The sequence below is a fragment of the Salarias fasciatus genome (genome assembly GCF_902148845.1).
Source record: "Salarias fasciatus chromosome 7 unlocalized genomic scaffold, fSalaFa1.1 super_scaffold_4, whole genome shotgun sequence".
Taxonomy (NCBI): domain Eukaryota; kingdom Metazoa; phylum Chordata; class Actinopteri; order Blenniiformes; family Blenniidae; genus Salarias; species Salarias fasciatus.
This window is the reverse complement of record NW_021941229.1, coordinates 16,641,227-16,664,918: the sequence shown is the minus strand read 5'-3', so window position 1 is coordinate 16,664,918 and position 23,692 is coordinate 16,641,227. Positions and strand designations below refer to the sequence as shown.

The 23,692-nt window shown below is 43.6% G+C and overlaps 2 protein-coding genes across 2 annotated transcripts; both read left to right on the top strand.

The window, feature by feature from the left end:
- The first annotated feature begins 1,836 nt into the window (after positions 1–1,836).
- On the top strand, positions 1,837–18,092 carry arvcfa (ARVCF delta catenin family member a). The gene is made up of 15 exons (XM_030085702.1): positions 1,837–2,217; positions 7,090–7,266; positions 8,081–8,715; positions 10,418–10,896; positions 10,986–11,169; positions 11,275–11,392; positions 11,626–11,794; positions 12,498–12,515; positions 13,553–13,680; positions 14,828–14,978; positions 15,088–15,280; positions 15,589–15,700; positions 16,030–16,117; positions 17,238–17,314; positions 17,558–18,092. The coding sequence occupies exons 1-15, from the start codon at positions 2,197–2,199 to the stop codon at positions 17,648–17,650; spliced, it is 2,643 nt and encodes an 880-aa protein (XP_029941562.1). The 5' UTR covers positions 1,837–2,196; the 3' UTR covers positions 17,651–18,092.
- A 1,156-nt stretch (positions 18,093–19,248) lies between these two features.
- On the top strand, positions 19,249–21,119 carry bmp10l (bone morphogenetic protein 10, like). The gene is made up of 2 exons (XM_030085708.1): positions 19,249–19,847; positions 20,056–21,119. The coding sequence occupies exons 1-2, from the start codon at positions 19,514–19,516 to the stop codon at positions 21,117–21,119; spliced, it is 1,398 nt and encodes a 465-aa protein (XP_029941568.1). The 5' UTR covers positions 19,249–19,513.
- The last annotated feature ends 2,573 nt before the right edge of the window (positions 21,120–23,692 follow it).

Here is a 23,692-nt window from a genome sequence, read left to right as displayed (position 1 = left end):
ACATAAATAACTTAAGAAAATGTCAATGCATCGAGTATAATAGTATATTTTTGGAATTCGAGAATTAAAAAGCGTCATGCGAATGCGAATGCGATTTTAGGTTTTCATGAACGTGCCACGAACGGCTACATCTCCCTGGTTTCCATTCATTGTCCTGTTTTTTTCAAAGTCGGTTTGAACTTGAACGCGTGAATAAGTCGGTGGTTAAATGCAAACCAAACAATACGAGTTGGAAAAACAGAAACTTTTGGTAAATGCAAAGAGTTGTGCTGGTTGCAAGTTTGCTAAGTGGTGCTTGTCTGTTACCGGCGTGCACGATGGCGCCGTTTGCAACGGACCAACAAGCCCAATCCAGCAAATATGAAAGTGGATGGCAGCTACACCGACACATCGAGCTGCTCTGCGATGTTTTATTGTTTAATGCATTTTGACATTTCCTTTTCCAATGCCTGAAATATAATCATTACTCAAATGTGGTAGTTAAAAAAACAAGCGCTTTGAAATTTGTATATAAAAGAAGATCACTTTAAAGGCCTAAAACTTAAATTGAAGAAGCAATCTGCCTTCTTTTCTGAAGGTCTTTCCTTTTCTGAGGGTTCTTTCTTTCCCTCGGATCGAAAAATACATCAAATGTGTTTTACACGTCTCTTTTTGTATTACGTATTACATTTCAGGATACATTTTATACTTATTTGAAGGAAAAAAAAACAGAGCAGGATGAAGCTTTCTTCAGAGAGTCTGTCTTTGAAGCAAAACCATTAGAACTCTCAATTGAGGTTTTTTTTCCATTTGCCAGAGCATGTACTTTTTGAGCGTGAAGAGACAAAAATGGGAGCGCAGTGAAGAGAATACAGTGATTTGCAGCCCAGATGGATATTTCTCATATGTAACTCATTTTCTACGATGAACACTGTGCCTCCACCTCTGGTGTCTCCGTCCTCTGAGGCAGAACCCAGCTAAGAGTCAGAAAAGAAGACGAGCAGCCTATATAAATAGAGAAAGATTTGCAAATACTCAGAGATCAGCCATGCTGAGTGGAGATAACGGTTGATCACGGTTCTAGTTTAAACATCGGAAGACGTTCTAGTTTGTTTCTTTTCAAAGAGAGAAATAACTCCATCCTGAGCACATCCTTTGCTCAGTATAGTGTCAGATTGGTTAGGCATAATTGACAATTTTATGATAACAATCCCTCCCTAAAAGTGGGGCATTACCTAACTAGTTGGCAGAACGTGCATTCGCTATTTAAATGTTTCTTCTTTTAGTTTTTGATCCTTTTTCCCTGATCCGAATGCCAATAGAGGGAGAAGGTGTGACATGAAGTAGATCTGAGAGCAGCCGGCGATGGGTGGCGAAAGTGGATTTAATTTGTCTGGCTCAGCCTTGATTTAAGCAGGGAGAGCGTCTCTCCGGCCAGTGCTGCATGCAGCGCTCACGCACCTTCCCGCCCCTCCATTCCCCTTCCCTGGTTCCTTGTTACACTGCACATGGGTGACACAGGGCTGAACTAGTGCAGGCTGCTCTGTGCTCCAGCTGCATCAAAGCCCACAGGGATTGTTGTGCATGCGTGTGTGTGTGTGTGGATGTGTGTGTGTACCCTGCCTGTGCGCCAGTGCTGTCAGAAATTATGGGGGGGAGCAGAGGGATTGCAGGGCACTGCACTTACCTCAGCCATTCACAGGCTCAGCGTCACACAGTTGATTCAGCACCTTCCTAATAGCGCACGCATTAACCGCAGCACATATCAGAGGAGGAGTGCAGTAATGAGAGAAAGCCCCATGTTGGGTGTGTGTGTGTGTGTGTGTGTGTGTGAGTGTGTGTGTGTGTCTGCGTGTATGTCTGCATGCATGTTGAGCAAATGTGTGCATGGTGCGTCTCGTGTGTTTGTGTGAGAAAGAGAAACAGAGGCAGAGAGAGTGAACGCGGGAGGAAGAGAGAGAGAGGGAGAGAGAGGGGGAGAGAGAGAGAGGGAGAGAGAGGGAGAGTGAGATAGAGAGGGAGAGAGAACGAGCGGACGTGTGTTAGTGAGAGCTGGGAGGAAGGATGGCTGCTCATGTTTGAACTGCCACAGATGCTCAAAGGGAGAGTCAAGGCAAAAAAAAAAAAAAGACAAGAATCAGCAGAACCAGGGAAACACACGTCTCGCGGGGGACGCATCCTGTTCATCAATTGTGGGGAGGCAGAAAAGATTTGGCAATGCCTGCTGAAGTAAAAGAGGTGAGTGTGTGGTGGAATGGCTCTATTTGCTCTGTACCCTCCCTCTTTTTTTCTCCCATCAGTTTTTTTTTTTCTTCCCTCCTCCTGCAGAGAACTGTAGCAATCCACAGCTTTGCATTCTGCTTCTGTCAAGATGAATGAGAGAGGCTTCATTCGCTTCACCTCCTTACCTCTCGCCGCTGGTTGGTGCAGTCTTCTCGTGTGCATGGGGACACGATGCTAACATCTTCATCAAGCATGTGCGTGTGTGTGTGTGTGGTGCGCGTGTGTGTACGTGCGGGGCAGTGCATGCGCGCAAAATGCATAGGTTATTTTTAAAAGGGGGGGGGGATAATCTTTGATTGCTTTGTGGAGAGAGGTTGTCCCCCCCCCGGGGGGTCGAGCGGCGCACACTCTGGCAAGTGCACTGCCATGATGTATCAGTGAGACATTAAAATTTGGCCATGCAGCATTTAACTATTTGAGGATCGCAGTGAAACGGGGACTGAAAAGTGGCTCTAAATGGGAACTTTGAGGATAAATATGCATCTGCTGTTCTTTTTTTTTTTTTCCAAGCTGTCACTTCAAATCAGTCTCTTTGAAATAAAGCAGCCTGATTGTATTAAGGTTGAACACGTGACGTGTTTCTAAATGGACTGCAACTGTGCTTCTGCAAAAAAAAAAAAAAAAAAAAAAAAGTCTGGAAAAAGTATTTAGTGTCATATTAGCTCCAAATGAATGCGGGCTTGGCTGCAACATATTGTGTAAAACTGTGCTTTCCTGTGGCAGCATCTCTGATTCAACAGATAGCAAAGGGCAGATGAGTTCTGACAAAGTTGTGACTAATGCCTTTTGACATCAGTGGGCTAATGTCATGTTTTATTATCTCGTGGAAGCGTTGCAGTTTCAATCCTCCCGTTTGATGAAGACAAGCTGCTTGTTCCACCTAATTTTTGACACTCCGGTTCGCTCACTACAAAACCACTTTGCCACCACAGATGTGACTGCGACCCGGGGTGCTCGTTTTTCACATCGCCTTTCCTTTCTGAAACAGATTTGTGACAGGTTTTGAATCATGGCTCGTGCCTGCCGTGCCCTTGAACTTGGACACCAAAAAAAAAAAAAAAATCTGAGCTCACTCAGCATTAGATCAGACTCTGTGTCTCCCAAAATATTACCCAGGCTGCAGCTGGCCTCAATACTGAGAGTTGATGGGAACAAGATGCTAATCATGTCATTCTGTCTCCTGCACCACTGCACCGAACAGCTTACATGCCATACGTTTCTGTTGTTCTCTCTCTCTCTGTTTTTTTTTCTTTCTTTTTTTAAGCTAAGTCAGTTTGAGAATCATCATCTTGACCTATTTGGCTCTGTGAGCACACTTTGTTAGTGATGGTGCAGCGAGTTATTTAAATGAGCTTTGACTCACAGTGGCCCGGCCTTCCCCGGAGCTCGAATCAGACGGGGACAGCGCGCAGGCCCCTGTCCGGCCTGTTATTGTCCTCCAAATCTTTAATCAAGCCGTCTGCAGAGGACAGCAGCGTCCCAGCGTCTCTCTTTTTGGCCGCGGCGTGCATTTAGAGCCGCCTAACAATATCCGGTCAGCCTCCCCCCCCCCCCCCCCCCCCCCCACCCCAAGAGGTGCTCAAGCCAGGATCATCTCCCCGCTGCCAATTTCTCCCCGGTGACCCTTTCATCTCCTCTTCCCTCCGACACGTTGTGCACGTGGTTATGAGAGCCTCTTGTGTTTGGTGAGGTGTTGGAAAAGTGAATCAATCCCTCTGTCTCTCTCTCCCTCTCTCTCTCTCTCTCTCTCTCTCTCTCTCTCTTTCTCTCGTTCGCCACATTCAGTCAGCTGTTCACTGCAGCCTGATTTAATGCAGCGGAGTTTAGTTCTGGGCACTTGTTCGGTTTAGTGCCGCAGCCTTGGAGGGAAGAGAGAGTTTGGGGAGATTTAACAGTTTATTTGGCTTTTATCTGAGCGTATCGCATGGCATATTGTTCCTGTGATACTGCGCGACGCATTTCAGATCAGCTTTTATGCATTTTGTGTTAGGTTTCTCAAAGTGAAAATTGATTGAGCGAGAGGATAAATAAATGTTTTTTAAGGGTGTGATGTCCAAATTTTCTCTATAACTGGATCTTTTAGTTGCGTTTCTATGTTCTGACTGGCTGTTTGCCTCATTTCTTGTCCCACATATTTGTGGGACATGCAATATTAGAGCATGTTCGCTGCTGTACCCAGTAGACTGAGAGAAGTGTATCGCTTGATTACTTATTTATAGAAATCAATACAGCATTGAATCAAATGTTTGTAGACACGCTGAAATGAATGCGAAGTTTATTCGAAAGCCGGCACTGCTTGCAGTTAAAAAAATAATAAGAAAGAAGAAAAAACTGCCTCCAGACCAAGTTGCTCAATAATTAATCCACTCAGCTTAATGAAAACAATTTTGTTGGAAAAAAAAAAAAATGAAGGGGACAATTTAATTTTCTGTTTGGAATAAACAATAGTAAATCACAGAAATATTCACATGTTGATTCAGAGCAGCAGCTGGAGTATCAACTCAAGAGTCAGCGGTGGCAAGTCAGACCTCGCCAATTACTACGTGTATGAAAAACAATAACTGTCTGAATCACTTTTAATCCCATCACACCGTGGCGGCATATTGTTATTAGGCCATCCTTTATAAATACAACAGCGCTTGAAGCTTTCGAGTATGAAAATATTGTTTTCACACTGGCATTGTTCGTGTGTTTGGTGTTTTATTTCACCAACAGAAATATTTCATGTAAGTTTTTAACTCTTGAGCTGAACTTACATCCTCAGATACCCTGAGTGGGATTAGATACTTTTAGAATCAGCTACTAGCTTCACTCAAATGCACAACACATTTAATATGAATTAATCTATTTGTTTTCTAATTGATCTCTGAATATCATACATACACATCTTTGTGTGCACATATCAGTAGATTCAATCCACTGTTAACAGTTTTTCCTGACGAATAGATATAATATAACGTATCTTTCACCCTGATGTGCTCACAAGGATGTAAAAACACTCCAGCTACCTCTGTCCTGTCTTTTATTATGCATATTGTACTTTCTTTTCTTGCCGTCTGAATATGGAACCATAGTCAAATTAAATTACGGGTGGCTGGAAACCTTTGATGCAGATGAAATATCAGTAATTTCCCGACATGAATTCAACAGCTGATGCTTCAAATTATCCAAATAATGTGACGGTGGTGAATGAATTGAAACGAGCTGTCAGCGGCGTCTGTGCTCGCAACCCAACATGAAACACAGCTCCCTTATCATGTGCAGACAGACTTAATGATTCTCAGCCTCTCGATGGCTTCCATGTAAAGTTTACATACAATTGCCAAAGCTAAGGTACTCCACAGATTTTTGCAAAATGCAGTTTTGGCAGCAAGATGAGGAACTTCAATTTATCTGCAATCAAATTTATTATTTTTTTCCAACAAATGCTTATAAATCCTTTTTTTTTTAACTTTATATCATAAGAACAGGTGTCTACACAAACCAAAGCCTTTGAAATGTGGGAAAGTCAAGGTTCAAGAAGCTTCTTGTAAGCTCATTATCATAGTTTGACTGAACACGTTCTTTTCCCTGTGCTTCTCTGTTTGAGCCAATGAGCTAATCATAAGGCATTAGCTGGGATATCGAGGGGGGGGGAAAAAAAAACTTCCACAAGTCTTGTTTAGTCTTGTGTGCAATTTTTAAATGCCTTAAGGGACTGTGTTCATCTGTACAAACATAATATGCAAGTATAAGCAATATGGGAAGGAAGCAGTGTGCGCACTGCACGGAGAGATGCATTCTGTCTCCTAGAAACAGTCATACTTTGTGCAGCAAGGCAGCAAAGGTCCTTCTGAAGACGCTGGTGGAAAAAAAGATGCAAAAGTATTTGTAGCCGGAGTGAAACAAGCCTCATATCAACATAACAACTGAGCAAAAAAAAAAAAAAAAAGAGACCACTGCTCCAGAACCGCCTTAGAAAAGCCAGAATACACTTTCTATCCGCACACAGCAAGATCCCGCTTGTTTGAGATATGCTGTCTGGCACAGGGGTGGATATTTCATTTCCCCTTCTTGACGGGAGGGACTCGATAGAGACAGGAGTCACACTGTTAAATTTGTCAAACCTTTTTTGAGGAGTATTATATACAATATGTATATATATTGTGCCGTTTTGTGGTGCCGTTGGCAGCTGTTGTTGTGTCTGGGAGGAGATGAAAGATCAGGATCTCTTCTCATCCACGAAGCACGGCGGTGGCACCATCATGGGGTGTAGACATTCACAAAACGCTTGGGATGCCGATGAAAGAAAGTAACGCGAACACGTTGAGGCAACTCATAGAAGCAGCAGCCCGAAAGTTAAAAGCTAAAACAGGTTTTTTTCAAATGGACAATGACGCCAAGCATATTTCTGAAGTTGGGACAAAAAACGCTCAAGGACAATCGAGTCAAGCTAACAGAGTGGGTATTGCAAAGCTCCGACCTTAATCAAGCAGAAAATTCGTGAGCAGATCTGAAAAGTCCTGTGCAAAAAAAAAAAGAGGCATTCATTTTCAGTTACAGCAACTTTGTGAAGAACAATGAGTCACGACTACAGAAGCCTAATGCGAGACATTTTCGGGTAGAATATTTCCACGCTGAGGTGTTGTAAACTATAGCTTAATTTCTGATCCACTGGGAATTTGTTGAAAGAAAGCCAGAATGAATGATTCATTGCTCCCAATATGTACTGGAAATTAATTTTAGAGACATAAATTTCAATCCAATGAATGTAAACTGAGATTACACACAGAAATGATGCTCTAATGATAGTGATTGGAGCTTCCTTTATTTCTGTGTGTGATTCAGGAGCAGAGCTCGGAGGGGCCTCCTCCACTCTCTTTGTCCCAGGAGGCTAAAGAGGCAGCGCAGGACATTCAGTCAGCCAATGACGAGCTGGACACGCCCACATCCATCGCCTCCGTGATGACGTCCACCAATGAGAGCTCCACAGAGACCGACACCCCGCTGCAGACGGACACCGAGGTTCATGGATTTATCATCTAACTTTTTCACCACAAAGTGACTCACTGTTGCCTGATATGCCTTAAAAATTCCAATTTTTTGTTCATGATGACAGTGAAATATTTATTCCAGCTAGTGAATTGTCTTTTCAGATATTTTGCTTGGTACATTTAATATTTTTAATATGCCTGATTATTGTGTTATTCTGATCTCTTGAGATATCCAAATGAAACTTTATTGATAATGCCAAACTCCTTCAGAGAATCAACACAGACAGTTCACTTTCTTTGTCTCTGTATTCTCACATGTTTGCACTTGTTGCGCGAATATCTAAAACAAGTCTTTCATACATGAAAGCAAAGAGTTAAAATCTAAATCAATTTGCAACACCAGACAATTAAATTTACCGCAATTTACCGTGCTTCTAACCAGTGGCTGGACCTCACTTCATTTCATCCGAGTCCAATCTAAACTCATTTTCAACTAAGGGGGATTCATTATTCTTTGGCAGGAATGGAGAATTCATTATTTACTGGAGCCTCAAAGCCAGGGATGTGCTGAAATGATGATGATTGATCATCACTATAAGAAATTGGATGGGCTGTTGAATTTAAACACAATGATAAATGCACACTGCAGGTAACAGACAATTTTGGCCTATTTTTAGTAAATTAAGACCAAATACTTCCCCTTCAGACTGTAAACACTCCACTTTGGTGGCATTTAAAGGGAGAAAATGAACCTGCAGACGATCGGACTAATGGGGTCTAAATAACTAACACGGTCTGCTGAGATTGTTGCAGAGATAACTGTAGCGGCGCATCAATCCCCGCAGGACTCCAAAGCTGTGGAGCAGGAGGTCGAACCGGCTTCCAGTGACACCCAGGAGCCTTCGGAGACGCCGCAGGAGAGCTTCCAGACGTCGGATCTGCCCGACCTCACATCGACTCCGGTGACTCCAGATAACGGCGCCTGTGAACAGACTCCCACCGAGGCGAACGCCGAGCCCTGTGAGCCTGTTACGCCAACGACGACGACAACGACAACAACCACGAGCGCCGCCGCTTCAGCCGCCCCACCACCCCCGCCCATCCAGCAGCCCGGAGAGAGCCAAGCAGTAAACCCAGACAACCAAAGCAGAGTCTATGCCCTCCCTGATGCCTACAGGGGCATCGGGGGCGACTTGTGTGCAGGATACGGAAGCCTGTCCCGCCTTTCCCTTCACGGCTACTGGCCCAACAAAAACTTCCAGCCCGGGGCTCACTACACCTTGCCCTTCCTCAGAGACAGCTACGCTGCCCCGGGCCTTGGCAGCCAGACAGAGGAGGATGGCCTCACTGAACGGGGAGACAACAGCCCTCTGGATATGAAATCTGACCACACAGCTGCCGGTTACGCTACACTGGGGGGAATCCACCAGTTTAGACCAATTACCACTATGGAGCTCCTCCGGGAGCCCTCCAGAACCAGGTAAGGAGGGGGGGGGGGGGGGGGGTGATGGTACATTAGATTAAATGTTACTGGTCCCACAGGAGGAACTTTGAAAAATGGCTCTGACTGTGACTTTTCACAAAGCCTGGAGTGAGGGTCACGCACAGATCAGTGCTTCCGGAGACATTTTGAAAGTAGAAAGCCAACATGTTTCTGATATGATGCCAAGTAGACACTGCAGAGGAAAAAAAACCCCTCAAATGTATTTCTGTGTACTTCTTTTTATTCGCTAATTGCAGTGTATTATTAGATCTATTAGATGTAGCTGACACACACACAGTCTAAGACACACACATTCACACCATGAATTCAGAGTTTACGGTCATGTCCTTGAAATGTGGGTGAAAGCAGACATAGCCAGAGAAAATCCAGACACCGACAAAAGGAACGTGCAAAGTCAAGACAAAAAAAAAAAGGCTCCAAACCAGGAGCTGAATCAGATCTCCTCGCTCCTCAAGTCAGTGTGCTCACCATTACACTTTAGTCCACTGTGATTACACCACCATCCTTGATAAAATAGAGCATAGCTCTCCTAGTGGAAGGAGTCTTCCTTCAATCACAAGGTCAATGGTTTGATCCCAGGCTTGTCTTTAGTGCCCTTGTGCACGACACTGAACACCAAGTTGGTCCCAATTACCGATGAGGATCTGGCACTGCAGCTCGATCGCCACTGAAGAGGGAGTGAGCGAGCAACTAAGATGGAGAGAGTAAAGCACTTTCAGACTGCCAAGGTGAACGCACGCTGTGTAAAAATACTCCATTTACCATTACCATATCGGGAGCCCTGTTAACAAAGCTACTAGGGAGCCACTTAAAAGCCAATTGACCTTGAACATTAATGGTACATTCACGGAGCATGTTTAGTTTTCATAACATGATAAAGAGCGCACATTATGGAGGCAGACGTTCGGAATATAACAAAAATGACTTAACAATAAAGTACCTAGTCTGCAGAAGATTAAATGCAATATGCCCAATTCATTTCAGCCTTTATGTGTCAAAAGAAATAGCTGATTAACCCTGAGGTCATGGTTTGTAAGCCTCCGGAATTCAATGCGGTGCGATAAAAAAAAAAAAAAAAAAAAAAAAAAAACATGAGGAAATATTCAATATAAGTCACTGAAAATTGCCGTCGGGATACTCTCAAATATCAACAAGTGAAAGAGCATGTGTGCAGTGCTCGATGCTACTCCAGCAACAATATAGAAATCAAGACTTTATCACAGAGGACTGGAGATGACAAATAATATATATTAAAGTCTGCAGCTGCACAGGCATCCGGAGGTCGCCTTTATCCTGTTCCTGTGAGTCAGCCTTCATAATAGAAAGACAGATGGACAGCAGTTAAGCAGCAGCTGGTATCAATCAGGAAAGGCAACCTGCTGCAAAGTTGATAAATAAGAAGGTTTCACCTGTTATTGCCTGCCAGACACTTTTCCTTTTCCCATACAAAGCGAGAGACGGATGTTTATGAAGGGTGCAACGCTGGTAAATTCACTGACACCCTGTCTATTAAATCCAGACGATTCCAGTAAAAACCATTTCATTCAAACTGCTGATTATAACAGGAAGAGCTTGGCATATATATAAACAGATATAGGTATTGCTGTATGGACATGTCTGGGACCTAATTCTGAGTAAAGAAAATAAAGACATGCAATTCTTTTCTCTGTCTCTTCAGAAGCGGCTACGACGATGCGTTCATGGCCCAGCTGGAGGGAAATTTGAACCCTTTCTTCCAGGCCATGTGCCGGGCTCAGACCCTGCAGCTGCCCCACAAACGCAGCAGCATGGTCAGCCTGGACAGCATCCGAAGAGACCCGCGCTGGAGAGACCCCAACCTGCACGAGGTCATCGCCATGCTCGGCCACCCAATGGATCCCGTCAAGTCCAACGCCGCGGCCTACTTGCAGCACCTCTGCTACGAGAACGACCGGATCAAGCAGGAGGTCCGCCAGCTGAACGGGGTGCCGATCTTGGTGGAACTGTTGGACCATCCTAAAGCCGAAGTGCACCGGAAGGCCTGTGGAGCGTTGCGCAACATATCCTTCGGAAAGGACCACAACAACAAGATGGCCATCAAGAACTGCGACGGCATACAAGCTTTGGTCCGGCTACTGCGGAAGTCCAGCAGCATGGAGGTCAAGGAGTTAGTCACAGGTACGGGTGAAATCCTTCAAGTCGGCACGACAAACGGCAAGCTTTCAAGTCACTTTATTCTTTATTCTTAATTATATTCCTTCCTGCAGGCACTCTGTGGAACCTTTCATCACACGAGCCACTAAAGATGATGGTTATCAACCAGGGACTTCAAACACTGACTGATGAAATCATCATCCCGCACTCGGGCTGGCGGAGGGACTCCACCGATCCCTCCAAACTGCAGAGCGCCGAGTGGACCACGGTGTTTAAGAACACCTCGGGATGTTTGAGGTAAAATCGAGCTGCCGCTTTCAAACGGAAGCGAGCAAATAAAAAAAGCCGATCCGCGGCCGTGATGGCGTGTCTGCAGCTTTGCTTACAGAGTGGTTTCTGCAGGAATGTCAGCTCGGACGGGGCGGAGGCCCGGCAGAGGCTGAGGGAGTGCGAGGGTCTGGTGGACGCGCTCCTTCACGCTCTTCAGTCCGCCGTGATCAACAAGGACACAGACAATAAGGTTCCTGAAGTCGTCACACACTGCTCAAGTTTTTAACTGAATAAATTAACTCAACTTGTATTTTTGATAATTATTTACAGGTTTGTGGTAAATTTTAATAATTACATTGCCCTAATGGTAATATAGACACAATGCATAAGAAAAATCCCCTCTGGAGGAGCGAAGAGTAAGCCAGCGTGAAATAACCGTCCATCACCTGTTTGACCCAAATGTTTTCACTGTTCTGCATTTAGTCAGTAGAGAACTGCGTCTGCATCCTCCGAAACCTTTCCTATCACGTTCACAAAGAAATACCGGGAGCCGAGAGACTTCAGGAGCCCCACGTTAATCACATGATGAGATCAGTGGGGCATCAGAAGAAAAAGAACGAGCCTGACTGCTTCCCAGGGAAGAGACCCAAAGGTTTGTCCACCATGCTGCCATAAGTGGAGAGTTTGGTTACCTCTGTTCATAAAGGCTTGTCAGGCTCATGGGGCACAGAACACATGTATGCATTTGTTTTCTTTCATGACAAAATACACGTAAATCCATCTTATGCTTGGATTCAGGAAGCTCATACTTTTTAAAAGGTGTAAGTCTGAAAGGAGCCCGTTCTCATCTTAAAGATTTATTTCCTAATTTTTCTCTTATTGAATCTTTTCTCTTCAGTAACCACAATGCATAGTTTTTCGGTTTTTCGCCGCACTCGGAGGAGAAAGTGACAGATCTTCCCCTCGCGGAGGTTCCAGAGCTGAAGAGACGTTTTTATTCTTCATTACATCATTTGTCGAATTTTGACACCGTGAAACTTTTAAAACTCGTGTACTGCACACACGAGGAAAAAGGGGGATTAAAGTTGTAATTACAGTTCTGAGTACAGCCAGTACCTTTTTTTTTTTTTTTTTTTTTTTTTTTTTCGCTGAAGGTAAAATCACTGAGAAACATCAGGGAAATTACAAATTTTATAGCGCTCAGTCTTCTCTGAGTCACCAGCTAACCTGATCCCGTCGCTGTCTTGCCACACGGACGAGCTGTGAGCCTTCTGCCGCTGTGTCCTTCTGCAGTACAGTCAAATCTTTGAATGATGTTCTTTCTCCTGTTTTCCCCTTCAAACCATTTTCATCAGAGGAGTGGTTCAATCAAGGTCAGTCTGCTCGTTACTCCTGAATATTCTCACCGCGGCAATATTATGATTAGCCAACACAATATATGTGCTCATGTTATCTTCTGTGTACTGGAAAAAAAAAATCAAACCTGGTGTTTGTGTGCATGTGTGTGTCTGTGATGTGCAGGTTGGAAAAGGGCTTTATGGACAGAAAATACAGTACATTGGATTTACCAAAACGTACAGAACTAATGAAAGGTATATGTTTGAAAAAAAAAAAAATCTGCCTCACATCTCTTTTCCAATTTAACAGATACTGACTGCAGGATGACTCACAGTGACATTTGTAAAGTTGTGGACTCTGCTTCAGGCTTATTGTTTATTAGATGAAGGGAAAACAGAATATGAAAAGCTCCCATCATGGCTCTGCTTTCTATGTGGAGTTATTTGCTGTATAAGCATGACATTGGCATAGCCTGAAAGGGAATTCATTAAAATGCAAAGCCACACATCAGCACCTGCACCACTTGTGAAGACTTTCATTACTAAAACAAAATGGCCCATCAACTAAAAGACTGATAAAATATGTCCAAGGGGGGAGGATCTTTTGGCAACAGAGACTGGGCATTTGCAGCACATCTTTATTTAGCACTGCTGAACTATCTTTGCGTATTGTAGGTATTTGTGGCTATTAATGTAGTCTTTATACGGACTTTCTGGCGAAAGAGAAAATCTCACAATAGTGCCGTAGGCCTGGTAGCTGTATCCGTGGATGTGGCTACCATTAAAACAGAGATCAGAGCTTTTCCCTCCCACGCTCCCACCGGTGCATGCAGATTAGAAAGATAAGCATGTTACAGTTCAGGGTCAGCTTTATAACACTTGTCACTGGTCCAGCAGCCAGTACCGGCTCCCATTAGAATTCCTGTGCCTGAGTCGCGTTCATGCATTCATGTACTGCTAACCTACCAACACACTGATCTAAACAGAGGGAATTCTGCTGAAAGCAAACATATTTGTGATCATAGGAGATATTTTTTTAAAGATGCTCACATTTCTCTGCCTTTCCGTTCAAGGCTTGGAGCTGCTGTACCAGCCAGAGGTGGTGAGGCTCTACCTCTCTCTTCTTACCTGCAGTCACAACCACAACACCCTGGAGGCAGCCGCAGGAGCGCTGCAGAACCTCGCTGCGGGACACTGGGCTGTGAGTAGATGGAACAGTTCCAAGATTTTTTTTTTTTCGCTCTCTCTCTCTCTCTCTCTCTCTCTCTCTCTCTCTCTCATGACTACAGGGGCTGTGATTGTGGTGGATGCAACACATTTTCAATTCATCAAGTGGAACTTGCCTGAAATAGGTTTTATTTTGGCGTTGAATATCTTCTCAGTAACACCACTGAGACTCTCTGTCGTTGCTTGATGAGATGTGTAAGATTGAGTAATAGTCTAAATAAACAATAGAAATGCATCTAACTTTCATTGTTAAATTAACTGTCTGAATCCATCTTTTACCTCAGGGAATGCAGGCTCAAAGTTCTTTCCTTGGCTAATTGGTTTGGTTTTTTTTGGGCGATATCATTAATCAACTTAATACAGTAAGGCTCTCGAGATTGACCTTGCCATCCATAGTCTACATGATCACAGATATTTTTAACTGCTGTGTGTCCTCGAGGGAGTCCAGAGGTTTTCCAGATATTGTCCTTTGCCAAAATGTAATTTGCCGTGAATGTCACTGTCATTTAAGATCAAACGTCTCCTCAGAATAGAAGAATCCTAAAACTTCGCGTTTCTGTGTCACAGGAGAGCGGATGGGAAATTTAAACTTCATAGTCGTGTCATAATTAAGAATACTATAATCAATACTTTGTTTGGTGGCAATGTGATTTGTACAAGTGAGGGGATTATTTGTTTGGCAAACCAGAAAGATGCAAAAAGGTTTTAATATTCATGATATAAAATTAATCAAGAAGTACATAAAATTGATCTTGGAATCTTAAATGACTCAGTAGTATCTCTGAAGCAGCTCATTTGTGTCCTCTAACAATGCTGGAAACCAGCAAAAGGAAGATGCACTTTACTTAAATGTCACCAAATACCACCTGAAAAATTCATTAAGTGCTGGAGTTAGCAACCATCATTATGACCTTCATACCAGCGGAAACTTAAAGCAACTCACAGGAATATCCTGACAGCAGAACCTACAGCAACTACAAAGTAAAAGATGATCTAATTACAGAATTCATTATTGCATAATAAGTCTGTTCACGTTTTCCTTTCTTTCTAGTGAGTACAAACGCTAGAAATCCCATTTTGTCTTGACACAGACTTCAAACATGTGTCATTTGTGCTTGCAGTGGTCCAGTTACATTCGGGCGACGGTGAGAAAAGAGAAAGGGCTGCCTATTCTGGTGGAGCTGCTGCGCTCTGATGTGGACAAAGTGGTGCGAGCCGTGGCTATTGCTCTCCGCAATCTGGCCATGGACAAAAGGAATAAAGACTTAATAGGTACAGACTTGCCGCCGTCGCCCTCGTGCGCGCCGCTGCACGTCCACCTGCAGGCTCCGGCTTCAGCTGTGCTCTCTGTGTGTGTGTGTGTGTGTGTGTGTCGCCGCAGGGAGCTACGCTCTGAGGGACCTTGTCAGCAATCTGCCATGTGGGCAGCAGCACCCGGCGAAGAATCTCGAGGGAGATACGGTGGTGTCTATTTTGAACACAATTCACGAGATCATCACAGATAACCCGGAGAACGCCCGGGTGCTCATTCAAGGTCACGCTGTGCAGAAACTGGTGGCCATCAATAAATCCAGGTACATCCCGATCTGTTAGTGGGCTGCGCATTTAGACATTTCTGATAAAGCAATGGTAGATATGCGCAAGCATTTATAAACTGAAAGACAGAGGAATTTTGACTGGTATCATAATTTTTTTTCACGGCAGTCATCTATCTGCCGAACACGGCCTCAGTGCAGCGTCTTATGATATAATGAGCATCGCGTCTCAAGCCTCTCAGAAAGGGATTTGAATCATTTTGACAGTATTGTCTTACAGCTGTCCTCGGCTGTTTATCGTGCCGTCCAATTAAATTCTTTTTTTTTTTTTTTCCTCCTTTATTCAGCCAATCGGCACGGGAGACCAAGGCAGCTTCCCATGTGCTTCAGACAATATGGGCCTACAAGGACCTGAGAAACACTCTGATGAAGGCAGGCTGGACCAAGAGTCACTTCAAGGTATTTATCATCTTTCTAAGCAGAGGATAAAGTCATACTGTGAAATCTTATTCAGAGGTACAAAGAGACAAGTTTTGGAGTGCGGCTCTCTGAGGCCTTCGTGCAGGGTGTATTATTCATCTGAATCTGTAGCCTAGTGGTTTTCAAAGTGTGGTGGATGGTGGAAGAGAGCAGCAGCAGGAGATATCTGGGGGAAATTAGGAGTGATTTGAGAGTAGAGCAACTTCTCCCACACTTTGTATTTAATTAACCACCATGCAAATTGATGTGTTTCATATCCAACCCGCATAATGTTTATTTATTTATTTTTTATTCCTTGTCTTTCAAAGCCCACGACGACTGGAACGAGTAAAAAATCCAAGAGCGGAAAGCAAGGCAGTGATGACATTACTCTGCCGCTCATGGACAAGAACCAAGGTCAGGGAGTCATCGCCCGCATTCTTTCAGCAGAATGTTACTAAACCGTCATCTAAATGATAGAAGCGTCCTCTAGTCCGGAGAACCCAAAAAGGCTTTTAGGCACACTGAGGGTCTTGTCGTGTCAGGGACAAAGAAACGGGCATTTTCATTCTCAGACCATATTCTGCAGAAACACCGCCTTAAACCAGCGATGTGCTGCCAAGGTTATCAGTGCACGGACTTGGCTTATTAGCCTGCGCGGTCTTCCCAGAGGCAGGCCACGCTCACGCATCGCCAGTCACTTTTCATTTGAAGGTTTTTTCAAAGGGACACCCATCTTCCCAAGTCGACAGCGACCCCTAGCTTCCCACTGAAACGGGGAGTCTCACTGAAGGCCGCCTTTAACTTCTAAGCACAATTTTAAAACCATCGACTGAACATATCTGCCAGTGAGGGTGTGGATGTAGGCCGACTGGGAGACAGAGCATGTTCATCGTCCTGCCATCAGAGGGCATCTTTCTCTGCGAGAGAACCATGGTGTCAGAACAGCAGGTGGATATCTGCATCTGCTTTACCAAATAAACCCTTCATACAGCCACGGCACCCATCAGTATAACATCAGCTCAGTTATTCAAATACAAATAAACTGAATAGGTTGCAACTTCATGCAGCTTGAACAGCAATATAAGCGATAAAGTGACTTCATTTAAACAGTACGAGAACTTTGTCTTTATTATTGGAACAATAGCAATTCCTATGGTGATTAAAGAAGCAAGGCCGTGCTGACACGATTACAATGAAAATCTGACTCACGTTTGTCAAGTGAAGTTATCGACAACAACATATGTCTGTGGGGCTTTGTAAATCCCTTTCAGTGCGCAATGAAAGATCTGGAAGACTAATAGCTGAAAAACAATATAATTACAGGTAAATAACCGCTGTGTGACTCAGCAGCTCTCAGTGACGATGCAGCACGACGCTGAGCGAATTTCAGTTTTCAAAACTTATTACACTCCTGACTGACAACCGCTTCCCTGCAAACTGAATAACATCTGCTACTTTATTCTTGTTGTGTGTTTTCCAAACACCCCCTGTCTCCCCTTGTCTTCAGTGGAATGATTATAATTTTCCTCTACAGATGTATATTCCAGTTTAGAGCCAAATGACAGAGTCGGAGATGGAAAGGCGCCCGTCGTTGAACGAGACGCTCTCCAGGTAATCTGTCTTCTTGATGTTCCGAGCGCCTCTGTGGTTGCTACATATCTAAGCGACTCGGAGACAGCTTGTTGAATTTGTGGCGTAATTAGGTATATAATTGTACACTAAAACTGATTTCTTTACCTCTTGCTGCTTTGAGGGATTAGCACATGAGAGTTATGTTTTAAAAAGGATTTCTTTCTCGCTTATGTTTCTTATGCAAATGGCCCTCGCTCGGCTTGTTTGCGTTTCCTGAACCAGGCGATAAGTGAGAGAAAACACTTCATCAGAGCTGGCAGGCCTGCAGTGGGCCTCATGGATAACAAACCTCCACCGCTGGACTCCTGGGTGTAAACACGACAGCGCGGCCGGTCCAGCCCTGTTAAATCCTGCAGAGACGCTTTTCCACTCGTGAAGTCCGGATCTGTGCCATCTGATCGTTCTGTACAGACAAAAACACCTTCAGTTAGAAACCTGTTTCCTTCTGTTTACGGGAAATAATGTGCCAAACATTTACATGTATTTATTACCGATTATAGAGGTGATTTGGCAATAGATTTTACAGATTTATCATTTAGGTTGATATACTGTATGTCTGAAATTAATGACGGAAAAAGAAACTGTCCAAATATGCAAACTGTGGTGAATCATGACTCCAAAGAATATTAGACATGTACAGTTTGGATTTTGCTCCTTACCTACTGCATACTTCTAGTTCGTCAAGTTACTGAGGCCTGAAATGACACTTGGACTTGTTGTTGACCTCCTCCATGAGATTTTCTTGAAAGACTCTACACAGAAATAATTTCTCAGTTGTTTTTGTTACGTGTTTGAGACATTTAGGATTAGGCTTATTATTGACCACGCAACTAAATTTCAATTTCACCTGATTCTTGCTAAGTTAGAGTAGACTGTGGGATCACTAGCAAACCTCTATATAAGTCTCTATTCCATTTGTTTGGAGGTAGGCAAAATGGGATTGTAAATGTGTAACAAAGGACTGTTAATATTCTAAATGAAGGCATTTATATTGTAATGTTTATTGTAATACCCATGTTATTAAGTAAAAGTTATTTATGTGTATTAGCTAATACCAGTAAGTGATCCTACATTCAATACAACTCTGCTTTGCAGTGGTCTTTTTTGCATTGCGATGTTGAATGAAAATGAAAATAAATGATGTGCATAATTTCTCAGATTGATTGCATTTAATTGTTCCTTTATTGATGGAAATATATGTCCTTTTATATTTTATCAGCAAGGGAATTTTAGATTGCATTGTTAGAAGAAAGTTGAGTTTAGCAACGTGACCACGTGGGGATGGCAGCAGGCTGATTTGAGGATTTCCTCATAAATTCAATTTTTGCCACATCATGGTCATCTTTGAAATGCTTAGTACTTGAGTTTTTATCTGATTTGTCTGTATATATGGCCTTAGCTGATTTCCAAAACCACAGGCTTCCCCACGAAGCTGAAATCCAACAGCAGCTACAACCACAAACTCATGAGATAAAATCTATCATTTTTGCCACCTGATGAAAGGTTCAAATCTGGACTCGGACGAGCAGGACTATGCACAGAAAATGAGTGTGCAGTGGCCTCTTGTGGACAACTCAAAATATGATTAATGATAGTCTTAACTGGTAATTGATTTTACGCATTAGACAAAAAAAAAAAAAAAAGAGTATTCACATCCTTTTGCAAGGATTTGAAATGACTCTCATTAGCAGAGGGGTAATATTTTTATTGGTTAAATATCATTTGCTGCTTAATGATTATCAGCCTGCCATCTTTTGATTTGAGATCTGTGCATGGAATAGCTGATCATAAATGATTTTACATACTGAGTTAATCCATGATTTGTTGGTATTGATTTAAAAAAAAAAAAGGTTATATTTGCATGAGACAATAATCAGAGGACTTTACGGGTGAGTTCCTGGTGCGGTGAGAGAGAGGAGGGCAGAGCAGGACCTTCCTGACATCTCCAAACATGTCAGCACAGCACATTGGACAGCACAGCCCTGCCCTCACAACCAAAGCACAAGATCAACAAGGGCAAGGCAGCTTTCTCTTTGCCCCCAACGGCAACCTGTTGTTCTTTAACGAAGGAGAGTCCTCCCGAGAAAGGTCAAACTGTCTGCAGGTATCTTCTCCAAGGATCCACATCTCTCTTCTCATGCTCAAGTCACTGGATTTAAATCTTTCCTCCACTCAGCCATGACTGCCGCCGTTTTCTCCAACCTCGGGTTCGTCCACTCCCTTAGCGTGATTCTCCTGGCGCTGGCCGGTCTGAGCTCGAGCAGTCCCATCAAGCTTCCCGAGAATCGCCGCCACAGGGCTTCGGTTGGGAGGGATGCGGGTGGCGGCCCGCTGCTGGAGGCGCAGGACTTTCTGAGCCACTTTCTGTCCACGCTGAACCTCACCAAGCTGAGGCCCCAGAGCAGGCCCCTCCACGAGCCACCAGAGTACATGCTGGAGTTGTACAACCGATTTGCCAGAGACCGCACGGCAGTGCCGTCAGCCAACATAGTGCGCAGTTTCAAGAATGAAGGTACAAGACCGACACGTTGTTCGACACCTTAACATCTTGCATGAAACCCCTGTGTCACATGTTTTAACTGAGATGTTTTTAATTTATTAAACACGAGCAGTGCATTAACAATATGGCAAAAAAAAAGTGCTTTTAACTTTTAAAATTTTGATACTTATAAAACTACAAAAAGTGAACTCAGACGAAATTTTTGATCTTTTAATTTCAGATTTGTCCCGCTACAGTATAAGAGCTGGAGGTGTAAGGATACATCCCCTGCTGTTCAATATCTCCGTGCCCCATCACGAGCACGTAACAATAGCCGAGCTTCGCCTTTTCACTCTGGTCCGAAAAGCCCAAAGACCTTTCGCTGGCTTTGACTGCAAGGTGACAGTCTACAAAGTGCATGAGGGTGTTGTTTGGACAAAAGAGGTGGGGAAAGAAGGGAGGAGGAGGGATAAAGGGGAGGTGGTGGAGACGAAGGATCTGGAGGAACTGGTGACAAAGCATATCCATGCCAGAGATAATAGCTGGGTGTCATTTGACCTGACTCATGTGGTCGCGTTCTGGCGGAAGTCAGGGTGTGCGACTCACAGACTGGAGGTCCACATTGCAAATCTGGGGTCAGGGGAGGAGGGAGGGGCCGCGCAGGAGGCCGCAGAGGCCGGGGGGAGTTTGGTTGAGGTCGATATTGACAGGAGCTTGGACGGAATACACAATCCAGTGATGATTGTATTCTCAGACGATCAGAGCAGAAATCACAAGCAGGACAAACAGGAGCTCGACCAGATGATCAAACACGAGAATGACCTTCCTGAAACTGTGGGCGGGAGCCAGGAGTCTTCGCGGGGGCGCGTTAATCACAACGCCGGCCGCGTAAACCAGAACGAGCTACACAAACAGTCCCTCATGCAGCTGCAGTCCAACCTTATCTACGACACACCTCCTCGAATCCGTCGCAATGTTAAGAGCGAGTCATGCAGGAGGACGCCCCTCTTTGTGGATTTTAAAGACATCGGCTGGGATACGTGGATCATCCAGCCGCTGGGCTACGAGGCCTACGAGTGCAACGGCGTGTGCAACCCACCAATGACCGCTGAAGTCTCGCCCACTAAGCACGCCATCGTGCAGACGCTGCTGAGCATGAAGAGTCCTGAGAGGGCATCGCGTGCCTGCTGTGTGCCCACTAAGCTGGAGCCCATTTCGCTCCTGTATCACGACGACGATAATGGGGTGATCACGTTCAACCACAAGTACGAGGGAATGGTGGTGGCGGAGTGTGGCTGCAGATAGTACTGAAGGAGATGGAGACTGCACACTGATCGATCCAAAAAACTCTATCTATCTATCTATCTATCTATCTATCTATCTATCTATCTAAAATCTCATACAGTTGTGTGTGAAAACACAAGCCTGGACTTAGTTGTAAATTAGAGATGGACACTTGATGTAAATGTGCAACTGTATAAAGGCAAATGAATAATTATTTTATTAATAATGTAGAATATAAACCTTTCCAAGTAATGCTGCGAATGTTTTTTGAAAGATGTGTCGCGATTGACCTTGTCTATTTGCCATTTTTTTTTTGTATGTCAGTGTACGATTCATGATAATAGTAGCAGACCGTGCTAGTTTTTGTTCTCGAGTCCGTTTCAGGAAAAGTGACGTCCACGTCACTATACTACAGCTCAGATATGAGTTACAACATCAGAGTAGCGATGAAATATCTATTATGTCTTCAGTTACATGTGTGGAATGGGACAAAAGTGCCATTTTACTCCCACGGCGGTGGAGGATAAAATAAATAGCTCTATCTTACTGTAACCCAGCTGAAGCGCTTTTTAAAACGACATTAAATGATATGCACTACTGATAGCATTGATAGTACACTGTTTGCTTTTTAAAACCTAAAATGCCTCATTTGTTGTTGAATGACGCTCTTGTCAGAATGCTTTATAAGAGAACGCACATGCTCCAGATTTGTAAACAGTATAATTTGTTCCTGTGCCCTGTGGCATCTCGGAGCCACTGAGATGATTTAAAGACTGTGACATTTTGCCTCCTGTTTGCTTGCCAACACTGCAGAAAATATATATTCGATGGCTTTTGACCAGGAGAGGATTTGCACGGTGTTTTGGAGCTCCTCCGGGCGTCGTGTGTGAAAAATGTAATATCTCTTACCTAACACTGCAGTCAGTTGCTGTGAAATCTTGCTTTATCCGAGCCATTCATATCTCACTTTTGGTTCTGACACCAACATGAATGTTACTGAGGTTTTAAAAAAAAAATAATAATAATAATAAAGGATCTGAACTCCAGTATATGCACAGAGGAATACTGCATTGCTTAGACACCATGTTTCACTGTCAGGTAACAACCCTAATCCCCGTCCCTCGAGCGTCACATGCCTGACGGGCCTCTCTCCGTCTGCTTCCATGCTGTAGTGATAAAGAGGTGTCAGAGCCTGGAGTCTTGTAGACCATCACTCAGGATGAGACGCCACTCCAAAGTGGTCGCCTTTGTGAGGTGGTGTCAGATTCCTGGTCTCCAGCGCCAACGTGTTCTATTGACAATCCTGCCATCAGGTTGCCTGGTGCCCTCCCAACGCTCCCACTTCGGTTGCCTGACACTGGCATGCTTACGCCCTTATCGAGGCCAGGACAACGGTACAAATGGAAAAAAAAACACGTCACATCGCCACCCGGCTTCTGCTGTTAACAGTCGGAAGTAGATAACAATAATGGAATAACACTGTGGAACTTTTTAACTTAATAGACTCCTCACTCGGTGCGGAGATTTACACAGACACACGGTGTTCGGGGCTGAGATACTGGCAGGCTGCGAACAGATTAACTCACCACTGTAGATAGTATTTCAGACTGGAATAAAAGTGTCAAAGTGGAAAATGTTTCTGGTCTCCAATTTCCATTTAGAAAATCTGTCTCTTTTGTTCACAATGATTATTTTAGCTTTTGAACATTTATTACTGAAGGTATCGTGTTTGAAAACATGCATCATATTTATTGTATCGGAATTTGATTCGTTCCCAGGCAGCAAGGAAGCGATAAAAGCCCTTTTGACTAACTTTCATTTTGTCTGATTCAATGCTGTTTCACTATTGATCAATAAGAAATTGCAATAAAGGTTTCAGTATGCCAGCTTTATTTTGAAAATCTAAATCTCAATTTGAGGACACTGGAAGACAGATGTACACAGCAGACTGGATCAATTATTACAATGTCAGTATAAGATATACGCTAATGTCAGTTAAATAATTCCTGTCAAGGATTGGTCAACCTTTAAAACTGAAAAATCCCTGTTGGCATGCATGCAATGTGAAAACTCAAATATAGCAGAAATGTGATGGAAAAGTAGCAAATACACATTGGCAATGAGTAATAGTGAGTACGTTTACAGGGGAACTTCCATTTCTAAAAATACCCTGTGTTTGTATTGTTTATAAGCAAACAGTGATTATATTTCAGCCTTTCCAGCTGTTTAAATTAACGGTCTCAGCTCGTTGTTTTGACCTGCAGAGCTGCTGTTCCTTGCTGCCTCCCCTCACAAGCTGAACACATAACCTGACACTGCTTATTAACCAGGTGACAAATCCTCCTGGTTTTCCCAGAAGTCAACCTTTTACTTCCTGTTCGAGGTTTTTGAGTGAAGTGTCGAAATTCGTGAAAATGTTCCATTTTTATGGCAATATTATGGTTGGGAAATAATCCTCAAGATCCTATTTTTGAGTGGTTCTGCTGCAGTCAAACATTATTTATTTATTTATTGTTAAAAATCTATTATTTTGTTGTTGTACTTCGATTTTCCATAAAGAATAGGTATTGTTTATGTCATAACCTGACTGTCAC